The sequence below is a fragment of the Rhineura floridana genome, chromosome 2 (genome assembly GCF_030035675.1).
Source record: "Rhineura floridana isolate rRhiFlo1 chromosome 2, rRhiFlo1.hap2, whole genome shotgun sequence".
NCBI lineage: Eukaryota > Metazoa > Chordata > Lepidosauria > Squamata > Rhineuridae > Rhineura > Rhineura floridana.
Window position 1 is genome coordinate 30,404,625 of NC_084481.1, and position 19,890 is coordinate 30,424,514.

General features: G+C 42.1%; 1 protein-coding gene across 1 annotated transcript in view; it reads right to left on the bottom strand.

Moving 5' to 3' along the window:
• ANKAR (ankyrin and armadillo repeat containing) overlaps positions 1-17,570 on the bottom strand; it is a 45,983-nt gene extending 28,413 nt beyond the window's left edge. The window contains exons 1-7 of the mRNA XM_061612899.1: positions 16,973-17,570; positions 14,685-15,122; positions 11,618-11,781; positions 10,078-10,193; positions 8,307-8,484; positions 6,566-6,779; positions 699-906 (exon numbers count right to left, since the gene is read on the bottom strand). Of these exons, the coding sequence (XP_061468883.1) occupies positions 699-906; positions 6,566-6,779; positions 8,307-8,484; positions 10,078-10,193; positions 11,618-11,781; positions 14,685-15,122; positions 16,973-17,570 (1,916 nt within the window). The remainder of the gene's footprint in view (positions 1-698; positions 907-6,565; positions 6,780-8,306; positions 8,485-10,077; positions 10,194-11,617; positions 11,782-14,684; positions 15,123-16,972) is intronic.
• Positions 17,571-19,890: the final 2,320 nt, after the last annotated feature.

The following is a 19,890-nucleotide window of genomic DNA, read 5'->3' on the forward strand; positions in this document are numbered from 1 at the left end:
TATATGTGTGTGTATGTTTAATGGCTTAGCTTGACAAAGCAGCCACCAACAGCTGCCCCTGTGGGAAGGATCCAGATGAATTCTTGCTACATCAACATCTTTCCCACAGGGTCAGCTGGTGGTAGCTGGCCCCCATCATGGGGAAGGGATGGTCCAGATGGAATAGGAGCAGGCTCCTAATATCTTCATTGCCTCCCTCCCTGGCTTTCCTTCGATCCTTCCCACAGGACAGTTGAAGGGCAGCTGAGCTGAAGCAGGCTGGGGTGACTTGTTTGCCGGCCCATCTAGCTCTCCTTTCCTTCCCACTTTAAAAAAAAATGCCCTAAGCCCCCCCATCATGCATTCGATCAACACATGAGATTTATTAGATGTAGACATAGCCAACATTGCAAAACATGATTGTGCCCTAATAGCCTGTTCCCTTATAGGCAAAATCTAAGGCCTGATGGCTCTGTAGCCAGCTGACTTGTACATTGTGAAACCTGTCTTGGATTGATTCACCCCAAATGGAGCAATTCACCCAAAATGGGGCAATTTTGTAGATGAAAGTCATTTATCCTGTAGAGATCACTAATTTCCCAATTCTCAAACTGACAATATATTTAGAGGCCCTTGCATCATAAATTCTTATACAATGTTGCATAAATGTTGCATTTATGTTGCATCATAAATTCCTATACAATTTTCAGTTTACTTACTCCAATCGTGTTTCAGTCTCTATCAGCTCTGGCTGTTTTCGGTAGAGAATCGCGATGCAGGCAACATTGTCATAGAAGGCAGCATAATGAATAGGCAACCATCCTCGGTCATCAGGTATTCGGTAATCTGCTTTTAAGGCCAGGAGGAAATGAAGTGCTTCAAGGGAGCAACACTGAGCTGCTAGGTGTAAGGCCGTGGGACCCATACCTGATCGAGACAACAAGATGCAATACAATGAGCTACATAGACACAGTACACTTAGGTTTGCAAAATCTACAGCAAAGCTTCCATGTGCTTGAATAATTATTTGCCCATTTGATTTCAGTGCTCTTTCTACACCATTCTTTTCACAGAATTAATATTAATGTTGTTTATCTGAAACTTTTTTTTACTATTAAACAATGACTTTCAACATTAGAAAAATAGCATGTGAATTTATCAGGATTTTTAAATATTAAAAATGACTGGTATTGTAGCATTAAATATTTTAAAAGAAGCAAAATCTCTTTTTTTCCTGAATATGAATGGCATGGATGTTATTTTTACAGCCTTAGAAAACATTGGATATACATCATCATATTGTTAAATATATTCTGAAGTAAAGAAAGTACCAGGCCCGTGGAACTTGGATTGGATTACTGTAATGCGCTCTACGTAGGGCTGCCCTTGAAGACAGTTCGGAAGCTTCAGCTGGTGCAGAACGCGGCTGCCAGACTATTGACGAGGACCAGTCGGTCTTCGCATATAACACCTATTCTGGCGCATCTGCACTGGCTCCCTATTTGCTTCCGGGCGAGATTCAAGGTGCTGGTTTTGACCTATAAAGCCTTACACGGCGTGGGACCTCAATACCTTGTGGAACGCCTCTCTCGCTATGAACCTACCCATTCACTTCGTTCAGAATCTAAGGCCCTCCTCCGGGTACCAGCTCATCGGGAAGCCCGGAGGGTGGTTACTAGATCTAGGGCCTTTTCTGTGGTGGCCCCTGAGTTGTGGAACAGCCTCCCCGAAGAGGTACGCCTGGCGCCTACACTTCTATCTTTCCGGCGCCAGGTAAAGACCTTTTTATGCTCCCAGGCATTTTAATCTTTTAATTTTCTTAATCTTTCTACTTTTAACATGTATCCTTCTTAATTTGTGTTGTATTTCGTTTTTGTTGTGCTTTCTGTTGTTTGTTTGTACATGTTTTTGTGATTTTTTACTATGATGTATTGTATTTTATCTTGTTTGTTCACCGCCCTGAGAGCTATTCTGCTAAGGGCGGTATATAAATTGAAATAATAAATAAATAAATAAACTTATGAAGTTAAAAATCCATCATAAGCATGGGTCCCAGTGCCTAGGATGCCTAGACTAACATAATATCTTTGGGTATGATCCAGCCAAAATTAAGCACACTTACCTGGGAGTAAGTACCATTGAACATAATGAGACCTACTTCTGAGTAGACATGCATAGGATTGTGTTCTAAGGCCACAGTCCTATGCACCAGAGGTAGGGAACCTGTTGCCCTCCAGATGTTGTTGGATTCTTAACTCTCGTAATCCCTGACCATGGACCTTGTTTGCTGGGGCTGTTGGGACTTGGAGTGCAACAACATCTGGAGAGCCACAGGTTCCACATTCCTGCCCTAGACACTTGCCTGGAAGTAAGTGTGAACGAACTCAGTGGGACTTCCTTCTGCAAAAGATTGTGCTGTTAACAGTGCAATCCAAGGTGTGTCTATTCAGATGCAGACATTATGTTATATAGTATGAATAGTTCGTCCTAGTTCAAGCAGGAAGACTGTTGGGCAAACAAAAATGAGAAAACAAAGTAAGTCCTAATATTTTGCTTTGTGAGCTGCTCAAACAATTTCTATTATGGGGCAGGTATAGAAATGCAGGAAATAAATATTAAGTTCAGTGGTACTTACTACCAGCTAAATGGGCTTAAGATTCATTCCCTTTTATTTCAATGGCAGAATAAAAGATGTTGTCAATCCCTCCCACTGAAGTCTTTTGGACATTGGAACTAATGAAGCAAATTAGTTGCAGCTAGGCTTCTTTGAAGATCCTCCGTGGCGCAGAGTGGTAAGCGGCAGTAACGCAGCCGAAGCTGTGCTCACAGCCAGAGTTCGATTCCAACGGAAGGAGGAAGTCAAATCTCTGGTAAAAGGGGCCGAGGTCCACTCAGTCTTCCATCCATCCGTGGTCGGTAAAATGAGTACCCGGCATACGCTGGGGGGTAAAGAAAGGCCGGAGAAGGAACTGGCAATCCCACCCCATATATACGGTCTGCCTAGTAAACGTCGCAAGACGTCACTCTAAGAGTTGGAAACGACTCGCAGTACAAGTGCGGGGACACCTTTACCTTTTTTAAACTGAGTGAATGGGCAGAAAAATGGCAAATGAATTCAATGTAAACAAGTGTAAAGTTATACACGTTGGAGCAAAAAAATCTTAATTTCACATATATGCTCATGGGGTTTGAACTGGCAGTGACTGACCAGGAATGAGACCTTGGGGTTGTAGTGGACAGCTTCATAAAAATGCCCACCCGGTGTGTGGCAGCTGTGAAAAAGGCAAATTCAATGCTAGGGATCATTAGGAAAGGTATTGAAAATAAAGCTGCTGATGCCGTAGTGCCGTTATATAACTCTATAGTGAGGCTGCATTTGGAATACTGTGTACAGTTCTGGTCACCTCACCTCAAAAAGGATATTGTGAGAGCTGGAAAAGGTTCAGAAAAGGGCAACCAAAATGATCAAGGAAATGGAGTGACTGCCCTATGAGGAAAGGTTGAAGCATTTGGGACTTTTTTTTGCTTTAGAGAAAAAGCGAGTGTGAGGTAACATGACAGAAGTGTATAAAATTATGCATGGCACGGAGAAAGTGGATAGATAAAAGTTTTTCTTCCTCTTTCATAGCACTAGAACTCATGGACATCCAATGAATATGAATGTTGGAAGATTCATGGCTGACAAAAGAAAGTACTCCTTCACACAGCCCATAATTAAACTATGGAATTCACTCCCAGAAGAAGCAGTGATGGCCACCAATTTAGATGGATTTAAGAGGAGTAGACAAATTCATGGAGGAAAAGGCTATAAATGGCTATTAGCCGTGATGGCTATGCTCTGCCTCCACAGGTAGAGGTAGTATGCTTCCAAAATACCAGTTTCTAGAAACTGCAGGAGGAGAAAGAGTCGGAAATGACTTGCACTATAAGTGCGGGGACACCTTTATCTTTACCTTTAGGCTTCTTTAAGTCCCATTGCTATCAATGGGAGCCATTACTAACTTTATCTGGATTGGGGTAAATTGTTTTCAAGAACCTTAACTTTTCATTACCGTGGTCTAAATGTATTATTTATTTATTTATTATATTTATACCCCGCCTTTCTTTTCATGATAGAAACCCAAGGCGGCTTACATATGGTTCCCAGTCGGTCTCCCATCCAGGCACTGACCAGACCTGACCCTGCTTGCAGGGAGCTGGCCTCATGTGCCTTCAGACCACAGCCTGTATTATTTAAACTTCAGAATAATTAGGCCCTTATAAAATCTCATATTTCTATATTTGAGCTACATTGTTTCTGACCAGTTTGTTGAACTGGTCAAAACAATGGGTTGAAGCCATTTGCACAAGAACTTCCGCTTGCACAATGGAATTTCTTGTCCTTACCGAGGTCCCAAAAAATCTACTCTGGAGGGTTGAGGGGATTCCCAGAACAGATCTGGGGTGGGCACAAGAGGAGGAGACGAAGGGGGAAGATGTTTTGAGCAAGAAGTCCTTGTGCAAATAGGACGACTTCGTTAGATACAACCCATAAGGTGATATTATATGTGTGCATGTATATATATTGAAAGAGAGAGAGAGAAAGAGAAATTGATGGCAATAGACTCAATCATTTTAATGGGTGTAGAGTGCATTTAAAGAAGATGACGCTGGATTTATTTGCAACTTACCACTTCTTTCCCCGCTGGTATCTTTTTCTTGGAAATTCATTATTCCTGAAACAAAGCATATTTATTGTATCAGCCCAAATATATTCCTATATGTCAGCATGATATACATAGAAAAGCTCTTATTTTAAGATTAATTATATCATAGGATCCAGAGCTCCAGTCAGTCACACAACGCTCTCAACTACGCAGAATTTACCATTGCAACACACTGCCAGCTTCATTGTGATCTCTCCATCGTATTTGTTCGCTGACTGCTCTTTGAGGAAAATTACAAAACTGTAACAAGTGTAATGGCTCCTGAAGCAATTTTCTACACAATGGTGTTGACTTTGCACACACTGAGGCCAAGTGCACAGCTGTTACTAACTCAAAGACTTTCATTAAGTGAATCATTCTAGCTACCTTACAGGGGACTGTCTCTAAGGTACAGAGGCTACAAAAACTTTGCCCTTAAAAATTATAGCCCCTAGCATTCCTAAAGCTAGAATAGCTTTATTTTGTATACTATATATATTAGAAAAAGTCAGAGGACAACAAATTATTTATTACTTACCCCTTGTTTCAGTTTTCTGGAAACGTTTTCCTAAAACAAAATACATTTATTATTATTTGCCTGTTACATCTGTCCCCCCTCTTGTAGTATGCATTATTCTGCCTTTTGCCCTAATGATAAAAGCCCCCATCATATAAGTTAGTCTAGTGGTGGGGAACCTGTGGTTCTCCCTAGAGGTGGGGAACCTGTGATTCTCCTGATGTTGTTAGACTCTAGCCTGCATGGCCAATGGTCATAGATGGGAGCTATAGTTCAACAACATCTGGACAATGCAGGTTTTATATTTGTATCCAAACCCTGCATGATCATATTTAAGTCTCATATGTGCTTAATCAGTCCATGACATCAAGACAAGCAGAGAGAATAATATATAAACTTGCACAAATGTATATATTAGTGTCTACAGAGAATCATTAGTATATCAACTTTTACAGGTTGATGTCCCAGTAAATCCATGGCTGAACAGGGATTTGGAGACATATTTTCAGGTCAGGAATGAAAGGTGGTGCAGTCCAACAACATCTGCAGGGCACTACTTGGCTACCCATTGTCTAGATACAGTCTGTGTCATGGAAACTTAGCCTTAGTCACTCTAGTAGAGGACTGAAGCTGGGAAGTAGACTGGGGGAGTGCAACCCTGTTACATAGGCTCAGTACTGTCAACACTAACTGGCAGTGGCTCTCCTGGGTTTCAGCCAGGATCTTTCCTAGCCCTACCTGGAGACACCAGAGACTGAATCTGTGACCTTTCCCATTCAGAGCATGAGTTCTAACACTGAACTACAGGTCTTCCCCTTGCCTCTGCTGGATCTCTCAGTGGCTGCTGCTAACTATCAGCCGTAATTTCCTTCTGGATCACATGTCCAGGATGGGAGTGGAGGCACTGGCCTTCTGTAGTACTGCTCTTTCTTAGCAAGCACATTCCAGAAGGTGTACAGTTTAGTTCTGTTATGGTGTTAACATCTACAGGAAACCACTAGGAGAGGTTATCAGGAAATTTGGAGTGAGATGTCATCAGCATACACATGACACCCAACTCTTATTTTTCTCTCTCATCAAACTCAAATATAGCAGTAGAGGCGCTGGACAGGTATCTGGGCTGATGAGGGCTAATAAATTGATATGCCTGGAGAAAGAGCAATAAAGTACCTCATACGTTTTGGAGGGGAAAATGGAACAGAGAATTATCTTCTCAGTGATGAGTGACATAGATATCTCTGATTCTTGCACAGAGTCTTTTGTGTCATCAAGAAAGGGGACAGTGGGATGCTCTCCGTTTCTATGGCTTCCCACAAAAGTGGGAAGGACCCCTGAGAGATGTGACTCTCATAACCTCTCAGCAGAAAGTATTTCTTACCTTGGCTAACTGGTATGCTGCGCCTCTGATTGATCGTCAGATGTGATTTAATAACCTGACATATAATTGCCACCCGGTTATAGATAGCAGCATGATGGATAAGAGCATAACCATATTCATCGGAAAGTGCAAGGCTGGAGATGGATGTCTTGCGACAGAAGGTAAGGAAGATAGCAGCGAGCCCTCTTTCTGCAGCAGATTTCATGCCAAATGGCAGACTCTAAGAACCGCGTACATGAAAAGCACATAGAAAAATGACAAGAGTATAATAGAATGATTTCCACTCACACTATCTTTAGATCACTGCTTTTGTTTGAGGCTCTGTATACTGTGCGTTGAAAGAAAGAAAACAGTTAAAATTTGACACCAAGATAAATTGGCTCCTGAGACTGGTATGGAATATGTAGATTGTGGAAATGCACATGATTTCTCTTATTTTGCATCGCATTCCATAATTTTGTACTCTTTTGCATAACATATTCGGGGGATGGGCAAGGAGGTATACAAGTCACTGAAGTCTTGGTCCCTCAACCACTAGAAATCTGTTTCAGCCCAGTGCTTAAATTATTGCGGGGGGGGGCGAGGTAGAGGAGCCCTTAATGGAATACACAAGCCACATACAGTAGGGCCCCACTTTACGGCATTCTGCTTTATGGCGCTTTGTTCATGCAGCAGTTTTCAATTAGGGAAAGGCCCCGCTCTTACAGTGCTTGTTCCGCTAATACGGCAGGTTTTTTCCATTGCGCACCATTTTAATGTCATTTTGATGTCATTTTCGCACGATGCAGCCCATTATAGTCTATGGGACCCCGCTTCACAGCGATTTCTGCTTTACGGCGGGGGCCTGGTCCCTAACCCGCCGTATTAGCAGGGCCCTACTGTACCCTGGCTCACTACATTTTAGCCAAATAACTCCCCACCACCACTAGTCTTCGAAGACTGGTACCTATAAGCCAGCCAGGCTCCTTCTTGCCTTCCTGTAATTCAAGGGGGACTAACACGTTGTTTGCTGGCTGGATCCCACTGGCAAGCCATGGAAAATGTGGGGAGAGGGGTGTCGGTCCTGGAAACACTGTGTTTTACCCTTTGCAGGTTGTTCTGGGAAGAGTAAAAGGCAGCATTCCCCCCACCCAAGCGCTGGGGTAAGGATGACTTCGTAAGAGCTCTCATTGGGAGACAATGCTGAATGTGTATGTGTGTGTGTATTTGTGTGAGTGAGAGTTTACGCATGAATATATGTCTGCATGTAGATATGAGGAAGAATGCTGCGGGCTTGCATGCGTGATGAGTGTGTGTGCTGCGTCCATGGTGAATGTATGCATCTCTGTGTGCCTACACATAAGTATTCATTGGCAACACCCATCATGGGCATGTGGCCCTTGGAGGACTGGCTGACCATCAGTGTGGCCCTCATGATAAAAAAGGTTAGCTACCCCTGCTGTAATTCAACCATCCCTCTCTTTCTTTTCAGATTTTTTCAGGCATTGTCGGCACCCTTTCCACCATCAGAGCTCGGAGCTTCCTGGGAGTCCTGCCTCCTACAAGCCCTGGTCCCTGTTTGAGGCATTTCAGGGCAGACTGACTGATTCCACCTACAAAGGCTACTCTGACTGGAATGAAGCAGTTTTGACTGAGAGACAAATAAATTTGCTCTGAAATAGATGTCAGAAGAGAACAAGAATAAAAATGGGATTCACGTCACACAGATTTGCTTCCTTGAATGCTCAGTCCCCTAAAGAAAACATACCTTGCATTTAATAGCTTTCTTATAACCAAATCTTTTCTTGAATTGGTCCATTGCTTGAATATCGGTTAATGGAAGCCTTTTGGGTTTAAGCGTGCTTATTACTTCATTTATGGCTCCCCACCACTGGGTCTTAAAAAGCAGATAAAATGGTTCAAGTTCAATGCCGATTACATAATAGCTGGAACATGCAGGAAGGAAAAATACACACAGAGTATGAACCAGAATATTTTGAAACATTGATGTTGCAGCCTGTATTTCACAATGCCTTCCGAGCAAGCCTGCACACCTTGTGACCCACCAAATGGGGCAGAGCCAACAAGCTAGATATGGTGACCCACCAGAGGCTTCCTAAATCGATTTTTGCATGAGACTGCAGAATTGGGATAGCGGTTAAACACCTGGCAGGCCACAACGCACTGTGGGAGGCAGTATGCCTCTGAGTAACAGTTGCTGGGGATCAAACTTGCAGAGAGTGCGCTTGCGCTCAGGTCCTGCTTGCAGGCTTCTCAAAGGCATCTTGATTGGCCGCTGTGAAAACAAGATGCTGGACTAGATGGGCATTTGGCCTAATCCAGCAGGGCTTTTCTTATGCTGGACTTTTCTTAATTGATGGCTGCTAGACTGCATTCAGCTCAGTGGGTCACAAGCTGTATGTCTAAACTGAACCATGGGATGCTATTTTAATTCATTACATTTTCATCCTACCCTTCCTCTAAGTAGCTCAGAATGGCATACACACAGCATTCTTTCCCTCAGCTTTATCCTCACAACCAACCCTGGTCCAAGGTCACCCAGTGCGCTTCATGGCTGAGCAGGAACCTGGGCCTCCATCATCCTAGGCCAACACTCTAATCACTGTACCACACTGCCTATAGAATCATTTTAACTGCTCTAGCATTTAGGTGCTGTAAAGATCACTCAAGTGTCTGTCTCCCTAAGTCTGCAAGTCTAGAACCTAGGTATAAAAGATGGAGCAAATGAAAACAAACAAACAAAAGTTTGATAGGTACTGCGTAGTTTAGAATAAAGAGTTAACAGGAAGCAGAGAAAACAAAATAATACCATGCAGCACTTTATGCCAGATGGGATTTTGTCTAGGAAGTGTTCAGTACATGACCGGATCCCCTTTATTATCATAGAAAGCAGTCAGAGAGATATGGACAATATTTGTTTAAAAAAGCAGCAAACCCCAATTCTGCATTTAAAAAATTCTGATTAATAGATTCTATCTATCTATCTATCTATCTATCTATCTATCTATCTATCTATCTATCTATCTATCTATCTATCTATCTATCTATCTATCTATCTATCTATCTATCTATCTATCTGTCTGTCTGTCTGTCTGTCTGTCTGTCTGTCTGTCTGTCTGTCTGTCTGTCCCACCTTTTTCCTTAAGGAACTCAAGGTGGCATATATAGTTCTCCCCCTTCTCATTTAATCCCCACAACAACCCTGTGAGGTAGGTTAGGCTGAGAGGCAGTGACTGGACCAAGGTCACCCAGTGAGCTTCATGACTGAGTGGGGATTTGAACCCTGGGCTCCCATGTCCTAGTCCAACATCCTAGCCATTGCACCACACTGACTGAAAAAATATGAAAAAAAAATTTTTTTAATTAAATATGATTTTACAAACGACTGTATAACAGCATCTGGTGTGCACACAGAAGTGTTTATGGGCACCTAAATGACTTTTTCACTCTCTCAGCCATGAACTGTATATGGTGAGTTTCCCAAAAACTCAATAGAAAGCATCTTGCCTATTTGTTACCTCTTGCCATCAAAATCCATTATTGGTATGGGGTAATGTTCTCTATAGGGTGCCTCTGGGTCCAGCAGTTGAGCGAGGTGATTTGTTGCACATGCATGCATTTCATCATAGGCAGCCTACAATAATTAATGTAAAAAAATAACAGACCGTATTTATGCTTGCAAAGCATTTAAAAATGCTGCACCAAGACCAAGTGCTGCCTTAAGTAATTAAGGCATCTTGCCAATTTTAAGTAAAATCTGCAGGCCAAAAATCTGCTAAGAGCTGATAAATGCAATGGGTTGGTTCAGACGTAACTTTCCTGGTTTAATACAGTTTATAAACTACAATTTAGTATGCTAGGACTTACTAGGATCACATACCAGCTTTAACCCATAGTTTAAACTATAGTTCCTCACTATATCCAAAATGGAGAACAGTAGTTTAATGCTAGTTCAATATTCAGGACCTTAAACTATCGCTTGATCCTATTTTAGGATCCTGGTTGGTAAAGTGACATTAAACCACAGTTCTCCATTCCAAGATATCAAAGAACTGTGGTTTGATTAAGCCAGGAATTGCTGGACCCTGAAGCTGGAGCACAAGGGGAGGAACAGGGGAAGAGCGTGCCATTCTAACATTTGTTTCCATCTCAAGTGATAGTTTAGGAAGCTAGAATTGTTACTTCAGAAAAGGCTAAATGTCTTCAGCAGCTACTGAGAAATTATATGCATGGCAAGCCTGCTTAATTTGTGCTACAGCCATCTTTAGCACTCTTTCCCCTTTTATCACATTTTCATTGCAAAGAGCATTTCTCTCCTCCTGCGGTTTCCAGTGACTGGTGTTTGGAAGCATACTGCCTTCGCCTACAGAGGCAGAGCATAGCTCTCATGTTTCCAAATGTCTAATATAACAAGGGGGGCACAGAGGGAAGGGCCTCCGTGGATCGCTGATTACCCAGATGCAGTCTGAACAAAGTGTACCTGTTAAGATTCTGGTAGCTGTACAGTAGGGCCCCACTCATACGGCGGGTTATGTTCCAGACACCTGCCGAAAAGCGAAACCCGCTGAAAAGCAGAACTCATTCAATAGAACGGCCTCTGACGCTCAAAAAACACCATAAAAGCGGAACAAGCGCCGTATGAGTGGGGCCTTACTCTAATTGAAAGCTGTCGTATTAGCAGGCCGCCGAAAAGCGGAGCCCCACTGTATTTGGTACCATTTGAAGTTTCCAAACCGGCTTCAAAGGCAGGCCCAGGTAGAACATAGTACAGAAATCAAAATGGGAGGTTACCAAGGCATAGATAACCATGGCTAGATGGCCTCTGCCCAGGAGAGGGTGCAGCTGCTGAACCAGACACAGCTGCTGCTGGTGGGAATAGCTGCCATACCATGGATCCAGAAGACGTCCCAAGCTGCAAAGCTGATCTTTCAGTGGGAGCGTAACCTTGTCCAGAACAGGTTGAATGCCGTCCCCCTGAGGCTATGAATCGATCCTCTAGCCTCACAGCACAACATCCCTTTATTGCAAGCTAATATTTCAAAAAGACTGACTCAATACCTTAATCTCATCTGACACCTCTTCAACTGAAGGCGTACCAATATCATATTCAATCCCTCCATGGAGATGGAAATACTGATTCTGGGCATATACAAAATGCTGGCACTTAAAATCTGGTCCGAGCAAAAGGGGAGGCAATTCACGTTCTGTTTTAACTTTGTCATCTACAAGGAGGAAAAACTGAGTTTTAACACAGAATAGAAGGTAACTCACTGCTCTCATTTAATCACATGAACATATTAAAATCATTATTAACTTTAAATAATAGGCACATTCTTTAAGAAGCACTTTCAAAAGTACAGATTTGCAGTTTTTTCATCAAATTAAAAAGACTGCTTATCTGGGCAATGAAAGGGAAAGATAAAAATGTAATAAATAAAATAAATTCGGGAAACACCCTCCAGAATGTAATGCTGAGTATAATGAGGTGGGCTTAATTCAAAGATGAGCAAGAGCTGATGTAACAAATACTGCTCCTTAGATGACAAAATAAAGTTGCTTTTTAAGAAATCAGGTCAGGGGGCAGCAACTCTTGATCTCTCAGCACCAAACCCAGACGAAAAAACAAGTGCATGTGAGCATCTTCAAAAGCAATAGTACTTAGCAGCAGGTGATTTGGAGGAATAGGGCATAGGGTAGCCTCGCCCATGCCCTTGTCAAAACAGGACTTCAGCAAAACTAGTTGCTCTGCTTACCAGGGATCTAACTATGAAAAATGTTATTGACTAGTCACATAGTATTAAAAATCTAAATTCAGTTTACGTCCAAAAAATCAGTTAACTTGTGCACAAAAGCATAACACTGCTCAAAGAAAGATTTGTGTTTTAGTTGTATTGTACCAATGAAAATACAAATAATAGCACTTCCGGGTTGTTGTTGTAAATGAAACTTACTGGTAGAACAAATTGAGCATGCCGCTTTTTAAAATGGTTATTGTTGACTGCGCTGTATTTTATTATGTATTGTATTATTATGTATTGTTGAATTTAATGTTGTACGTCGCCTAGAGTGGTTTCGGCCAGATAGGCGACTCAAAAATTAAATTTATTATTATTATTATTATTATTATTATCAGTTGCCAGGTAATCAGAGTGAGTGGAAATGTTAAATTAGAGGGTGTGGTATTTAGGAAACTGCGTGATTGATGCTTCCCCTCAAGCGTGCCTAAAAAGCGCCATGTTTGCAGGTGGCATTGAGCCCTTACCATGGATGGTGCAAACAGAAAATGGAGGTAAAAACAGCATCTTTAGCACCAAGTTATGCTCCCATATGGATAAGTCCTCTGGAGTAGGAGGAAGCTGACAGCCAGTGCCACCCACTGGACTAGTTACAAGCAAGAAGGTGGGCTGATGGGGGCTGGATGAGGACAGACTGAAGCTGGTGGGGCTGTGCCCCATTAGTCCTAACAGACCAGCCTACATTGAGTCCAATAGCATCTGGAAGGTCATAGGCTCCCTAGAAGGAAGCCCCATTAACTTCAGTAGAACTTACTCCCAGATAAGTGTGTATAGGCTTGCAGCCTTATTAAGTGTCTCATTATGCCCCATGGTATTCATGGACTGCAATCTCAGTGAGGTAAATGCATTTCACAGACTGAAATTGTTAAGAGTTTTTGCAGGGCCAGCGCCAGGGGGAGGCCAGATTGGGCCCTGGCCGAGGGCCCCTGTGGCCCAGAGGAGCCCCTCCTTAGGGTGTGAGGGTAGCATTCCCATTCTGCAATCAGTGGCAGCATCAGCTCCTGACGCTGCCATGGATTGCAGAGAGGGAGCTCCCAGGCACCTCCCCCATGTAGTAAGCACAGGCCACGCACGCCTCACCTACCTCTAAGTGCTCCATTAAATTATGTGTGTGCTGCGCGTGCATGACTGCCATCAACCAAAATGGCAGTGGCGGCATCAGCCCCATAGGGAAGTCTCCACCGCCATCTTGGTTGATGGCAGGCATGTGCATATAGTACGCATATCATTTACAGAAGTGCTAGAGTAGGTGGGATGTGTGTGGGGTTATTAATTCTGCGCAGCCTGTATAGAGGGGTTGCGACCCGGTGTTCTGACACCATGGGCCCAGGGCCCTGGCATGTCTGGTAAGACTAGCAGCTGAAAGAAGAAACTTAGGTTTACTACTACAGAGGTAAATCACACATGCTGAAGCAACCATGCGGCTTGCTGTCAGGGAGCCATTACTAACTGAATGAGAACAAAGGCAGGAAGAGAATGGAGGAAGGGAAGAAGCAAAGCCTGCAAAAACAACAAACACTTTAGAGGAGGAATCAGCAGAAGGAAGAGTAGATTACCCCCTGTTGGTTCAGGTCACTTGTAATATGTGATGGTGCTTTACTCCCAACAGAAATGAGGGAGAGATACTAAATAATCTATCCTCTGCCTTTAGGTTTATTGTTCTTCAGAGATCTGTGAAACATAATTTTCACTCATCTCTCATTGAGATGATATACATATACCTGATTCTAGACTAAGCCACTTCAGATTGCAAATGAGCAAAGTATATGACTGAAAGCTCCTCCCTTAAAAATAAAATTAAAACCCTTCCATATTTGTGTCTGGAAGAAGACTAAGCTGATACTTCCTCTATTACCTACTAGTTATCTGTGTGGAGGGGTTTGCTTGTATGGAGGAGCAATCATGTGAATCCCTACCTTTTGTCCAAAATGTAACAGCCCAGATATAGGTTTACCAGCTCAGTGAGAAACAGAACTACTCTCAATGGCTTCTTACTCCTAAAACAACAACAAAAAAGTGTAAAAAGAGTACACTATAGGCCACATCCACACCATACATTTCCAGCATGGTTCTATCACTTTAAGAGCGATGGCTTCCTGCAAATAATCCTGGGAACTGTAGTTTGCTAAGGTGCTGGGAACTGCAGCTCTGTGAGGGATCTAACAACTCTCAGCGTTCTTAAAAAATTACAGTTCCCAGGATTCTTTCAGGGGAAGCCATGACTGTTAAAGTGGTATATGAGTGCTTTAAATGTATGATGAGGATGTGACGTATATCTTGTTCATGGATTAAGAGCAATCTGTTGAAATACAGATGGAGCATACTCTTACCTGAATACGGCTGAAGAAGACGATTTAAATTTGGAACTTTATTTTTCCTTTTTAAACCAACAATAAATGGAATAAGAAAACTCATTAGCTTTAGGTAGGCTATGTTCTTCCGGATCTCTCCTTTTTTTTCTAGGTGCTTCTTCACAAGTTTTTGTTGAAGAGCTAGCCTCTGCTGCAGCCTCTGATATGAAGACATATCAAGACGGTCCTCAGTCATTCTTATTACATTACAAAGGTTATACGCCGCATTAAACTTGAACACATTTTCATACTGCTGAATCTCTGTGGTGGCAAAAGTCAACTTAAGTAAGATATAATCCACAAACTGCATAAAGAATGTTTTCTCCTCTGTGCTGTTAGGGTCATATGTTGGATCTTCATTCATGTTTTCATCATAGATTCCTCGAAAATCTGGTTCTTTTGAAATATCAACTAGACCTATATCATACACATGTACATAAAAGATCTATAAATATATGACATAAAAAATATATTTGTTAAAATACAGACATCTCCTGTCATACATGGAGAAATCTCAGCAAATTAATCAAATGTAAATAGTATGCAAAAATCAAACACAAATAAAGTTCAGAGAAGAGTGTTTTTAAATGATGCTTGATAACCTTGCATGTTAAGAGGCCACCTTATTCATGCTTAGAAATTATGGCTACGCTATCAGTTTTATTTAATTATTGTTTATGAGAAATTAGGAAACTACACTGACTAATACACAGCTTTCTACTTTTGTTTTGAAGCATACACACATGCTCTACCCTGATCCATCAAACAACACTCCAAGGCACCCTTTGGTGGGTGTTGTCAATGAAGATAAGAATCTGGACCAGCTGTATCACAATGCTAACCTGATGCCTATTGAATTGGCGGGGATGAGTACAACTTCCTAGGATCATAGGAAGTTGCCTAAAACTAAAACAGACCTTTTGTCTGTTTTAGAGTAGGATTGTCTACTCTGACTGGTAGCTTCTCTCTAGACTTCCTCGTCACCAGCTGCTTGGAGATGCCCTTGAGCTACTGCTCCCTTCCAATATGTAGAAAAGTGGCATAGAGTTTTTAAAAACAAAAACAAAACTAAATATATATGTCAGCAACATGTCACTGCCGGACTGAGGTTGGGGCCAGTATGTTGCATGTAAAACTATCTTCAAGTTGTGGGCAATCCTAACATTGCATGAGTTTATGAGTGTCCCTTTGGACTCTAGATTGCGGTGTCACACGCATTTATCTATTTAATGATGTGTACACATGCCAGAAAGTCATAATCGACTGAGGCTTCCCTGTATGCATCCACCATATGTGCACAGTGATATGTGTGATTGTCACATGATGTTGTGCATGAAGTTTTAATTCTTTCTGCATGTAAGTGTGTTCCATGTATAAAGTGTATCATGTTTGGCGCAGTTCTCACCAACATGTTGACATAAATAGTGTTGAGGGTCACCACCACCAGTGAATAGTTGTAAAAACAGACTGCTTAAAGAGTCCACATCAGGGCTCTTGCTCTGAAGGGAGTAGAAAAAATGTAACAGCCTGGTGATCTGCCAACATTTATTTTCCAAAAAAAGTTTATTTTTTGTAATAACTTTACATAAGTTGCTTTGTGAGGTCTGCCAGAAGAGTGCTATATAAATATCATAAATAAATAAACAAACAATAAATCTGGGACAAGCTTCGCCTAGCAGATACCCTTTTATTGGAGGCCTTTGCATAACTAAAGAGATGGGCAAGTACATGTGATGTGTTGCCAGAGAAATTAAGTAGCTGGAGATCCTTCTGGAAGGGGGCAGGTCTTTCTCCCCCCCCATCCTGTTGGAGGTAATATCTTCAAGTTGTCTCTGTGAGAAAGAGAACAATAGACTGGTAGTCTATAAACCGGATCTGAAAGAGACAGAGAAGCCTAGCTTGCTCTTTGGAAGAATCCAAATCTACAACCTTGGTGGCCCTGCTAGGAATCTGATGGGAAGCAGATTTTGTTGCAGTATTAACTGTGAAGTTTCCATCTTGTGCTCAGCCTCTACTTATGTAAACAAAATATGTGTAAACAAAACTTTGTATTACAGAATCCCCGTCAGTCACCAGTGATCTTTGTTCCAAGGAAACCAAACCCAAATAACATGCTGGGACCCCTGAAACCTCTTACTGCTCAGAGATTTCCCACGGGCATCTGGTTGGCCACTGTGAGAACACAGTGCTGGACTAGATGGGCCACTGGCCTGATCCAGCAGACTCTTATGTTCTTATGACTGGGATATGTATAACAACATTCTTACCAGCTTGGCAAAACTCCGCAGCAGCAGTTTTTTCTGTTTGAGGGATGCCATCTGCATCAATATCCATGCTAGACCGCCACAATTCAGAGAATCTGACCCGTTTTTCTTTGGACATGTATGCCCCATGCCACAAGGCTTTCAGCATGTAGTCAACGGTGATCAACATTTGTCCTATTCTCGTGTCAAAGTATGCTGGCGGGAGTGAGCAAGAAGTACTCTGATCGTAATTAGCATCTAAACTGATAGAAGGGATTTGGTTCAAACAATAAATTCCAACAGCCAACTCTCTGATAATCTGATGGATTTCTCTACAGTCCAAATCCAAGCCAGGCTCCACCGGTGCTAGAAAAATAGCTGTTTGAACATTTATGCCCTTCATCTGACTCAAGATCCCACTGGGAAGGTCCATTGGATGGCGCAAGTTATCCTTGGTTGCCAACCAGCTGCAGAATGAAGTGGTAAGTAATTCCTGAAGCTCGCTTCGCTCGTACTTCTCAAAGAAGGCACTGGCGTTTCTCTGCGCTGCTAAGTGGGCTAAATAGGCTGCCTCATCCGCTTGCTCATTCCTAGGCACTTGCTTTTTTATTGGCCTCAGCATTCTTCCCCCTTTTCCGTTCTGCTTCTAAATGTCTTTTTTGTTCTTTTTAAACAAGTATACATATAAAAATAAAACATGAGTTAATTAAGTGGCTTATGATTTGTTGGAAGACAGAGGCAGGGCAATGTATTATTTTTACATGAGCATGAATGGCCAAGGTTGCCTGCAATGCACAGAAAGCATTGGGGACAGGCCAGTGTGGGGCGCAATGGCACAAGCAAGGTGAACACGGACTTTCCTTCATGTGAAGCCACAAACTCAAAACAGGGCTATGGAGGAGCATCTCTCTAGAACATAATTACAACTGGGCAGGTTCCTATGGGGAGATTTGTCTTTTAGGCATTCTGCTTCTCCACCTTTGACTTTAGCAATCATAGCTAGCACTTTGTATTGGGCCCTTTTTGCAGCTGCCACAGTGAAGGAGTCACATGCATCCAATATCTGGCTGCAAACAACAATCTGGCTGCAGCATACTGAACCAGCTAACACTTTAAAGTAGTATTCCTACTTAAGCATGCCCTGAAAAATAAGGGGAATGAAGACATCTCCCTGGCTAATCCAGACTGGAATTACAAGGTAATGAAGAGTCTTCAGGGGGAAATAATCTATGATATTGAGCAGTCATCCTAAATGGTGTGTTTTCCACGTGGTGAGGTGGAGGGGAGAAGTTGAAGACTGCCATACATAAGAGAGTGGGAAAGTGCAATCATAGAATTTATATCTCAAAAGGAAAAATAACAGAATCACCAGAAAGGCCTTTCCAAATCTAGGTGGTGCTGTCCAAAAACAACCCCATGCATGTACCACGGCCAGCAACTGTGAGGCCTGCCTCTTGCCCCAGGACTAGAGAGCACCCACTTCGCATTCCTCAGCTATTGTGTAGAGAAAGCTGTAGGAGGAGACACTATTGACTATATGCTGTAGCTATGGAAACCAAAGAACAATGAGAGAGGTCAACGATGAGGAAACCTTCAAGATGGGGTAAGGAAAAGACTGCTGGTGAGCAGTTTCCACCTCTTTTTTGGGGGGGGGAGCAGGACCTGGTCCATGTAATATCTGTATGACAGTTCGTAATTTCCACTCACCTCACATCTACTACAAAGCATTTCAGAAACAGCATGTGGCGTAGTTAGAGTTGCCAGGTGTCCGGTTTTCAGCCAGAGACTCTGGACTTTTGGGGTCCTCTCCTAGTCTCCGGGTGAGTCAACTTAATCTCTGGACTCTCAGCTTTCATTTAAAAAAAAATTAAGTTTCTAGGTGGTCTGGTTCCTGAAATATACACCAAAATGTCAGCCACCACCCCCGCAACTTCCATGAAATTATCTCTTAGCTGGCTGCTCTAACCCCTCCCTTTCTGGTTTGTAGCCAATAAGTGAAGTCGGGGCTGTGATTGACAAGGGATTTGTTGGCCTCCAGGCAGTACCTAGACTCCATTGCAAAAGTAGAAAACTATTTTCTTTCTGTTTATAAGAAAATCTCCAAAGCTGAGTAAGTATAAAGCTTTCACCAGTACGAAGTCTTTTTTCCTCTTATGTTCAGGAATCAAAGAATAAATTTTCCTGGGCTGTTGAAGATTGCACTGTTTTGAAAACCTTCCCAATATGAAGCTTTAATCCAATACTTTAATCCAATATCCCATATACCTGGAGTAAACCCCATTGAATTCAATAGGACTTACTTTTGAGTAGACATGGTTAGGATTGTGCTGCCAATTAATTGGACTTTTGAGTGAACATAGCAAAGGATTGTGTTGGTGTTGCAAATCTTTCTCTCCCACTCCAATCCTATTTTTAAAGCAATTAGGCGGGTCTTATATAGATATCACTGCTTTTATTATGTAGGACACTAATACTGAATTTATTTTTTAAAACATGTTCTGCAATGACCAACTGGTCACTAAACTATTTGACAATAAACTATTGTATGGGGTCTATGTATTTTTACATCTCCAGTGTGTGTGTATATACAGAGTCTTCCCAACAACCCTGTGAGGTAGGATTGTTGACTGGAAACTAAGGCAGCTCACAACAAGAAATAAATCCCATTAAAATCCAATAACCATAAAAAGTATAAACAGTTGCAAAACAGCTTAAAGTGGCATGATTCTGAATTTTGGGTTGGGTGAGTGTTCCTTATCACTTGAGGCTGCAGTTCTGTGCATGCTTCCCTGTTTGGGTAAGCCCCATTGAATACATCGGGACTTGCTTCTGAATAAACAATCATAGGATTGCACTACAAATATCTTTACAGGTTGTGTAAATAATAAACATATCTGATAGTCATGCTGATATAAATATTTCTTCATACTATGTCCCAATAA